The sequence below is a fragment of the Hordeum vulgare genome, chromosome 7H, assembly GCF_904849725.1.
Source record: "Hordeum vulgare subsp. vulgare chromosome 7H, MorexV3_pseudomolecules_assembly, whole genome shotgun sequence".
Taxonomy (NCBI): Eukaryota; Viridiplantae; Streptophyta; class Magnoliopsida; order Poales; family Poaceae; genus Hordeum; species Hordeum vulgare.
In genome coordinates, this window is record NC_058524.1 from 87735472 (window position 1) to 87745931 (window position 10460).

Sequence of the window (10460 nt, forward strand, 5' to 3'; positions counted from 1 at the left end):
ATGCTCAACAATATTTTCGGAACCGGACGGGGATTCACAAAGTTTCCAACGGAGGGGGTTCAGAACTCCACCTTCGGTGGCAATGCTGTTGGAGTGGGGGGCAGAGGACATCAACCCCAGAAGCTCCGGTACGCCCTGTCCCTCGCTCAAAGCTCTAATTCCTCATGAATCCTGATCAGACCAACCAAGTTTTGTGCGACCAAATCAGAGAAAAAGTCTAATGGTATCTAGTGAGCAACATACAGATTCACGGCATTCGCCGAGAGCCATCCATTTTCAGCGTCCAACAGTGAATATAACACTCAATTTCATGATGTTTATACCACAATTTCATCTAATTCACTTGCTTCATATTCCACAGCACAATAGGAGTAGATATCAACAACAAAACTGTAAGAGATGGCAACAGAACCAGAACTTTAACCATTTCATATGTTTCAGCAAATGGAACTTGTCGCGGCCGTCAATAAGATCAGTGGCAGTTCAGTTTCAGTCGGAATGCTAAAATGAACAGAGGATACAAAGACAATACTAGTGCTATGTGAATAGCTAGGACCATGAGAAAATATATTAACCTTCAATATCCCTAAAATGTGTCAAGGTTGGAGGTGAGGAGGTATTTTCCCTGCACGAGCAGCGGCATACACATCTGCAAGCTCAGGAACATTCTCCTTGTAACAGTCGATAAATCTTGAATTGAAGTACTTCTCGCTCGCAGCAATCACTGAGCAATAGTCACAACTCAGAAGTCCCTTGCCCTGCAGTATCTTCATGACAATATATCGAGGCACATGCCTCGCGTTCAGGCTGTAGGTGATCAGCGCAGGCCTGTGCACGATGTACTTTGGCTCGAGACCGGCCTTGTTGATCAGGAACTCTACCGTGCTGCGCAGGTTGTCCTCAGATGATCTTAGGACGCTTGGGTGCCTGACGACCGCAATTTTCAGCATGTCGTCGGAGCAGCCAAGGGTCTTCTTCAGTAACTCCATTCTTGAAGCAAGCTTCTCTTGGGTTACGCAGGAGACGGTTGCAAGCGCATACATGAACTGGCCCGAGCCACGTGGTACCCCGAGCTCATCGGCGCGTGCGACTAGGGTCTGGAGCTTTTCTGGGCTGCAGACGATCACCCACGTCCCACTGAGGCCAGTCTTGGCGAGCTGAGGGATTTGTAACCCGCAGCGCAGAAGTAGCTCGACGTTGGGCTTAACCACCGTGTCAATGTCACGCCTTAGGAGGGAACCGCCTCCCAGAGCTCCCCTCGACACGCCCTGGACCAATTTGTCGAAGGAGCCGAACAGTGGGATCCAGAACTGAAGCCTGCTGGCGACGTCGCAGGAGCGCAGCGCGCGGGCGCCGATCAAGACGAGTTGCGCGATCTTGGAGGGGGATAGGCCGATCTCGCGGAGCTTGGCGACGCGGGGGGCGAGGGTCTCGTCCACCTTGGAGCAGAGGAACTTGGGGTCGTCGGCGACGACGGTGGCGATGTCGGAGCTGGAGAGGCCGAGGCCCGCGAGGAAGGCGAGGACGGCGTCGGGGTTGGAGGGGGACCTGAGATGGGAGATGGACCTGGACGCCTTGAGGGATTGCGCCCGGGTGAGGCCGCAGGTGTTGACGAGGTAGTCCTGGACGGAGAAAGGGGAATCGTCGGAGGTGGTCGTGGTGGCGGTAGCGCAGAGGTGGCGGCGGAGGGAGGTGAGGGGAGAGGTGGGGAGAGCGGAGGCGCCGCCGTCGCTGAGGAGAGAGAGCAGCCGCTTTTGGAGGCGGAGCATGGCGGCGGCGGCGGCGGCGGCGGAATGCTCGCTGTCGACGGGGTTTGTGGTAGGGTTCTTGAAGAAAAAACTATTTGTGGTAGGGTTGGCGATGAGTTTTTAGGATGGTGTGGATCAGCAGTTAGTTTGATGCCTAAGTCTGGGGCACTTTCGTCATTTCATATTAGCACTTCAAAGGGAGTAGTGGGGAAATTTACTGATCTCGTCGATTCAAGTCGGAGTGAGAAACAAATTTAAGAAAGAGTAAAACATCTTTCTTCGTAGCAGGATCGGGGGAAAGAATGGGGAAAACAATTTCATCATATTTCTTACCGGGAACACGGCCTATCACAAGAATATTATATTTATCAACTCTGAAAAAGAAGATTTCCTATCTTTCCTTTTAACTCAGGGGAAATACGGTCGTGCGGCGCTAATTCAAACCCGTCGGGAAAAATAAGAACACCATCTACATTCAACCCTTCCTTTTTTTCCATTAGAAAGAACTTGTTTCAACTGCATATCATAAGGAATTCGAAGAACTGCTTCAAATACAGTATCGAGAAGTACAGTTTGGGGGATTTCAATATCGACGCGCTTGCTAGCTAAATGGCAATTGGCACATACAATTCGTCCAGTTGCTTCCCGTGGGTTTTCATAACCCTGCTGCGTAAAAAAATGGGATATGCATTTGAAATAGATGTCCGAGTTATTACGTATATCATGATCGATACAGAAATCGATCGTGTTATCTCTTCCTTTACCTACTAATGTGTGCTGAAATTGAAGAAGCGCGCACCGACACTTGGTGGATAAATACCACACACTCAATATGCCTAGCCATCCTTCGGACTGGGTCGGGTTTCGGGCTGGGCCTACCAAAGCCCGATACAAAAAGGCTAGGCCGGAACCCGATCCGGCCGTCGGGCCTAAAAATACGGCCCAAGCACGATCCATTGGTCAAAAAGCCCGCCGGGCCTCAGACCGGGCCTCTTCCTTAAACTTCAAAATTGCTAGGACCGAGCCCGGTCCGGCCCTGTGGTACGTCGGATCGGGTCGGGCCGGTTGGGTCGGACTGCCCATGACCAGATCTACACTCAAGCATCGTCGTTGAAACAATATGTTGGACATATAAACACATGTCATTTTGAACATCTTAGCTCGGTAACTCGAGTGATGGTGAATGGATGTTAGCTATATAATAAAAGAGTAGAGACCATTTTGTATGTGAAGGAGTTATATAAGCTTGAAAGGCATTGGGAATCATTTTATGACGAAATGACCCAGGCACACGAGTAATTTGGTTCTCTCAGCCTCTAGATGTTTTAGAGCACCCATGTGCCACATCCAAATTTGTTGTTGCGATATGACCGGCCTTACGTCAAAACATTACTTGATTAGGCATATTTAGGATTTTCATAGGATCCAACCCCATCCCGAGCCCGACGGGTTGTGTTGAAATTGTTATCCTCGCTATTACTTAGCTAAGTTCGTTGTTGATGTGAATTGCCATTACTCAAGTAACAGTGGGTGGAATGCATGTTATCACTAGTATAATGCTCGTGCGGTTCCACGGGCTATCAATAATTTTTTATGAGTTGCAAACATAATCACAATGCATGTAAACAACTATATACATAGAAATTATAGCATGTAACAATGAGAAGTAATCGAAATCCACTACAATGATCCAACTAATTATCTCTTACAAACTAAGATCTACTTGATGTGTTGAAAATATTTTTGTACAATGTGAGGAATGTTATTTTCAGCTTCATTCCATGGCACAATATGAGCCGCATCCATATTTGGTGAGTTTTAAATTGTAGGCTACATATAAATCATTTGATTGATATTTTTCCTAGAAATAACTTGTTATGCTATGTGGCATTGATGTCAACGTATAGAAGTTCATCCTTTCTATTTTTTATGAGAAAAACATTAGCCACTCCTCCCACTCATGTATCATACAACCGCCTTTCTACTCTGCCCGCACAACCACCCACCCACTAGTTGTCGCCGCATCTCATCTTTCCGCCACAGCGTTGTCGCCGCCATCTCTCCCGGGAATCCCCCTTCATGCCATGGCGAAGCCCACACACTCCTCTCCCTATCACCCGCCCTCTTATCCATGGTGCCGCCAGCCCCCTCGTCTCCCTACCACGACGTCACATGCCTCGTTCTCCCTCTAACAACCTCTCGTACCGCCGCCTCTACACCGAGCTAGCCCACCGGTCTAGCATCCTGGGTAGTTGGATCTGCCTGGGAGGTGTAAAAGGGACCACAACCCTCTGTTAGTGCCAACCATGTAGCTGACCCATTCGTATGTGAGTTGGACAACCTCATGCACAGTGGTGTGGCACTTTGAGGAGGGATAGCAGAAAAAGATGTTGTTCTTGGTGTTTTAAAATAATTCTCTCAATCCACAAAGAAGTTCAGTTATTACTTGGGAGAAATTTGATTTCAAAAGAAATAAAAAATTCAAACTATAAAAATGGAGAAAGTTCACGTACAACATGGTGCGTGTTTAAATGAGAAAAATAAATAAAATGGCAAGGTCCAAAATTTGTGTTGCTATAAATTCAAGTCCTTGGTCGAAGAAAGTTAAAAAAAATTATCGTGAGAGAGGTTTGTACAAAAAAAATGTCATTTGTATAACACCGATGAATGGGTGAGAAATTAGAAACACAAATACGCGACAGAAGTTGAACGTGAAAACAGCGGAAAGTTCAACTACTACAGTGAATGAGTTTCAAATAAAAATCTTTTAAACCGTCGCGAGTATGAAAAAAAGATCAACATGGAAAAGTTGCGTGTTTAGAGTAGCTTTCCACCGGTATAACATTTGCTCAATTCTGATACGTGTATGGAGTGTTACGAGAAAAAATAGCACGTGCATAACAGAGTGAAGTTTAGGTAGACATACCAAGAAATTCAAGTTCTTCACGCGGTGAATTTTCGAAAAATCTGTTTCACGAGAAAGGCAGGACGCATGATCTCGCTGTTTTCAAAACTGCTTGAAAACGACAAGGAATCAGACAAAACAATCTACATGAAAAACTTCCCATTTTCTCTAGCTTTTCAACGGTATATATTTGCCCCATGCCGATAAAGTTTGTAAAAACTATTGCCAAAAAATGTTTTAACCATTTTTAAAATGACTTAAAACTGCAAGGAATTGGAAAAAAATAATCTACATATAAAAGTTCCGCATTTATTCAAGCTTTCAAACGCCATACCATTTGCTCCATTCTCTGAAACCATTGGAAATTAACGCGAAAATACGAACTCGATACAACTTCTGCCATTTTATAAGTTACTTTTAAACCGTTCATAGTTGTAAGGAACTTTTTATATGAAAAACTGCGCATTTTCATAAGCTTTCCAATCCCATATCATTTATGTCGATCGGACTAGCCATTTTCAAATTAACCCCAAAATACGAACCCGACTGTTCGGTTTCAAAAATCCGTCATTTTTGAATTTCCTCTTGTATGGAATTTGGAAAAACTTTCAACGTATAAAATGAGGGAATTTGCAGTAGCTATTCAATGCCATCTCATTTGCCTCATTCTGACAAACGGTTTAAAAATAGGATCGAAAATACGATTCACGTTTTTTGTATGAACAAAACAATTTTCAAAATTGCTCGTAAACCCTGAACATTTTGACAAAAAATCAACCTAGGCTGTTACCACGGTGTTCATAGCTTTCAAACGATATATCGCAAGCTCCATTTGAAGAATATTAGCGGAAGTACAACCTAACAGTCAGGAAAGGTCAACTACTACACTCCATGAATGCAACATGAAAATCTTTTAAACCGTCGCTAGTATGAAAAAAAACATCAACACGAAAAAGTTGCTTGTTTAGAACAACTTTTCGTCAGTATATCATTTGCTCAATTCCGGTGAGTGGATGGAGTGTTACGAGCAAAAAAAGCACGTGAAAAACAGAGTGAAGTTCAAGTGTACATAGCGAGAAGGTCAAGTTCTTCACGCGGTGCATTTTAAAAGGATGTGTTTCATGAAAAAGGAAGAACGCATGATCTCGCTGCTTTCGAGATTGCTTACAAACATTTAGGAATCACAGAAAACTATCTACATGAAAAAACGCATTTTTCATAGATTTTGAACAATATATTATTTGCTCCATTCCGATAAAGTTTGTAAAAACTATGGCCAAAACACATTTTTATTCATTTTTAAAACTGACATAAAACCGTAAGGAATTGAAAAAACAATCTACATATAAAAGTTTAGCATTTTCTCAAGTTTTCCAACGCCATATCCATATCATTTGCTCCATACCGAGAAACCATTGGGAAATTAAAGCGAAAATACGAACTCGATACAACTTCTGTCATTTTCTAAATTACTTTTAAACCTTTAATAGTTGGAAGAAACTTTTTATATAAAAACTGTGCATTTTCATAAGCTTTCAAACGCATATCATTCACATCAATCGGACTAGCCTTTTCAAATTAAACCTGAAATACTAACCTGGTTGTTCGATTTTAGAAATTTCGCCATTTTTGAAATTCCTCTTTAACCGTAGGGAATTTGGAAAAACTTTGAACATATGAAATGTGTGGATTTGCATTAGCTATCCAATGCCATCTCATTTGCCTTATTCTGATAAATGTTTTAAAAATAGGATAAAAATATGATTCACGTTTTTTTGTATGAACAAAAATGATTTTCAAAACTGCTCTTAAACTGTGAACATTTTGATAAAAATCCAAATAGGTCGTTACCAGGGTGTCCATAGCTTTCAAACGGTATATCGCGAGCCCATTTGGACACTTCTCACGGAAGTTCAATCGAGCATCCCGGAAGTTCAAGTGGTATAAAGTAGCCCAACAGGCCAAAATTGTCCTAAAAACAGCCTAAAAGGCCGAAAGCCTAGCAGGTCAGCGGGTTTGGCGACGGACCGGCCCGTATAGCTCCAGTGTCGTGCTTGGAGGCTACGCACATGGGCCGGCACGGCTAATATTCGTGCCCAGGCGGGTCGTGCCGTGCCGACCTGTTTGGTTAGGACTGATATGAACCCTAGCCTAGCCTACGAAGAGCACCTAGAGGCGCCAAATTATTCATAAACAAGCATGGAATTTTTGTTGCTCTTAAGAACCAACGTTCTAAAATTGCTTGATGACAAGAAAAATCCTTCTCTGTAGTGACTCTTGCCACTATCTAAAAGCCCATTAGTCAAGCCTCAATGGTGTAATGGACAGTTAAAACAACAGTTGGAATGGGAATGGTCCATTAGCTAAAAACAAATGGCGAAGCCTCAAATAAGCAACAGTGACTAGTCAGTGATCTAAACATCAGCCGAAACAAAAAAAACTATGAGCAGAGACGTGAGAGAACTGAGCGGAAAAGGCCTGCTAATGACGCATCTATTTTGCCTACTAATGACGCACTATAGGTGCGCCACTAGCATCACGCCATTATATTTTTTTACTAATGGCGCACCACAAGTGCGTCATCAGTATCTGGTATACTAATGGCGCACCAGGCAGTGCGCCATTAGTATTGCTCACGGTGCGTCATTAGTATCTGGTATACTAATGACACACCAAGTAGTGCGCTATTAGTATAGATCCTGGTGCGTCATTAGTATCTGGTATACTAATGGAGCACCTCCTGGTGCGTCATTAGTATAGCTTATGGTGTGCCATTAATATGCCTCCCAGGGCCATATTTACCCATGTGCTCTGGCTTACTAATGACGCACTAGTTGACGATGCGCCACTAGTGTGCTTTTGAAGTGCGCCACTAGTGTGCTGAGTGGTGCGCCACTAGTATGAATATTAGGTATTTTTTTTCTGATATTTACACAGATTATAAAATATATTATTGCACAGAATATAGAGAGCACAACATATAAACAACAGATTTACCGAATACAATAGAAGATTAGTCTCCGAATATAATTTATCATATTAGTCTCCGAATTTAAAATACCGAACAAAGTTAGAATATTACAAGTCTCGAGACCGCGAGTAGCGAGTTTGTCTTCAGATTACAAGTCGATATCGACCATCTAAACTACCATCACATAGAAGAGAGCTGCGGTCATCACGATGAGCATAATCGCAATGAAACTGGTCTTCATCCGGTTCCTCCAACGCTCCCTCCTCTCTCCCGCTAGATAGCGCGCGTATCTAACTTCCGCCTCCGCCCTTGTGGTGTACCCTTTGTAACTGTTACCGCTGAATCGGTGAACCTGTCTCCGACACTCCTCCCAGTCGTCGTAGACTCCGGGAACCTTACCCTTGTACACGACATACGACGACATCTCTATGCACTAGCCAAACAAAACGTTAGTAGCAATTCACAGAGACATACAAGTTCATTAAAGTTTAATATTACAACTATAACAGCACGATTCATGGTCCTACTAATAAATAGCATTGATTACATATAAGTTGAACGACTATCCAAACCAAAGAGACATACAAGTTCATTAAAGTTTAATATCGCAACATGAATTAGTAGCGATTCACGGGAACGTGGATGAAGCCGTCGTCTTTCGTGCTGGTCATGAAATTGCGGTCGTTGTCAGCCTGCATTTGTAGCATTGTATCTATCTCACTATTGGACAACGGAGATCTGAGGTAGAACTGCCCCGAGGTACGAAGGACATCTTGATGGATGATTTCCGTAAACTCCGACTGGATGCGAAAGAATTCTTGTTTGATGTCCTCATCCTGGATTGCCGACAAGCGTGAGGCCCAATCTTTGAGATTATTTGGTAGCCGAAGGTGATTACTGTCCCGTATGATCGCCCGCATGTGATGGAGGGCGTAGTAGGCATCCTTCTGACTGCCAGGCGGCTGCTTGACGCAGGCGAACGTCGTATTGCGGGTGAACACGTGCTTGTTGTGCCTGAGACTTGTCCTGCTGAAGGTGCCTCCAGATATGGCATAGCCGGGAAGAGCTTCATCAAGAACTTTCTTGATATTTGTGTAGTCTTTTTTTGACTGACGGTCCGAGTCGAAATACGTGGCCGTGGAATATTTCAGGCTTAAGAGGATGAGTGTGCAACGTGTGTCACTGCACAAAACACGGAATGTTAGAAAAAAAGGACGATCAAAATCTAAGAAATCATATGTTACGGGGCGATGAGGGGATAACTTACCAGGGAAAGTAAGGCACGAGGAAGTTATCCTTTTCTGAGTTTGCCAGAATGATGCCTTCGAGGTATGAACTCGCGACTTGCCGGTCCCCAGTGCTGCCCAAGATCTTGGCACGCATATAGAAGGGGTCGACTATCACTAGGTCCGGGGTCTTGTCTCTAATGATCCGCATCTCCATACTCAGCGAAAATAGCCGAACGAAGGTGTAGTGCAGCGGATCAAGGTTAAACATAGCGAAGATGTCAGCAAACCGCAGGACGATCATACCCCCGATGGTGCTATCGACAAAGCCCTTGCCCTCTGGCACCTTGGCCACGAAAACCGGGTATGCCACATTATTCTCGGAGAGACGCCGCTTCTCCAAACAAAGAACACTGTCATGCAGACTCCGCATAGCATTGATTGCAGCATTGAGCAGATTAGTCGGTAGCATCGGCCTACCCGCGACATGCACCCTCCTCGAGATATCCTTAGGTGAAGGTGGCCCGTACAGAGCACAGATCGTACTCAGTGCCAGCTGGCTCGCACCCTTGTTAGTCTTTCTTTTCCGTCCCTTCTTCTGCTGATGTAATGGGATCGAGTTCATATGCTCAGAGACCACCTTCTTGAGTGTGTTGGGGCTGATAATATTTTGCACCTCGGCTATCTGAGGCTCGGTGAAGGCGGCAGCTGGAGGCGTCTCGTCAAAACTAAACGCCAGACAACGCCTGTTGCAATTGGGTTTCTCCGCGGTACCAGCTAGATCGCGGTCGTATTTTGCAGGGTTGGGTTCTTGAGAAGGAGGCCCCAAGAATTCCTCACCGTACCCATGTTCGGCAAAGTACTTATCGACCTCGGTAAATGTACCATCGTCGTCATCCGGATCCTGTGCCATATGCATGTCCGGATCCTGTGCCATATGCATGTCCGGTAGCGTTGCGGCGGTCTTGCCATGGCTTGGCGCCGGCACGACTGGCGGTGTTGTCTGTGGGGTGGTGTCCCCTGCCCCCAAACGAATCTGGCTCTTCGGCCAAAGCAAGGGCCAGCTTAAGCAGGCGCTGAGGGTCATCACATCATCTTTGTCGGCCCCAGCGGGGTGGAACGGAGGTAACAAGTCGTCGCAGCCTGGCAGCACCCGAACCAGTTGAACCCTATACGTGGTGGGTGGCATCGGTTTACCGTGGAACATGGGGTTGCCCGGTTGAACGATTCTGCCCTTGGCGACATCGATCAACTCGCCGCCCATGAAGTGCAGGAGAGTGCATGGAACGTCGGCGTCGGCGCCCTGCGAAAACATGTAGGGCGTCAGGGGATGCCCTGTCAAAGGCAAGGAGATGAAGTCATCGGCCGAGAGAGGCTTAGTTACCGTGATGGCGTCGAGCTCGGCTAATGTCGAGGCACCGCTAACGGCGGGCGTGCAAGTGACGGAGGGGCCGCTTGCTGCCGAGGTGCCGGTCGGCGTCGGAGACACCAATGGCGCCGGTGCCGGAGACACCAATGGCGCCGCCTACGCGTTGTGCGAGTTGCTGGCCGTGAAGCTGGGAATCGGGGGCGGCCCCTGTTGGCCGCCCGCAATCCACGCCTGTAGCGCC

General features: G+C 45.7%; 1 protein-coding gene across 1 annotated transcript; it reads right to left on the bottom strand.

Annotated features, from left to right (window-relative positions):
- Window positions 1-400: 400 nt before the first annotated feature.
- On the bottom strand, window positions 401-1822 carry LOC123411721. The gene has a single exon (XM_045104684.1). It carries the CDS (start codon window positions 1767-1769, stop codon window positions 597-599), a length of 1173 nt encoding a protein of 390 aa, XP_044960619.1. The 5' UTR covers window positions 1770-1822; the 3' UTR covers window positions 401-596.
- Between the last annotated feature and the right edge of the window lie 8638 nt (window positions 1823-10460).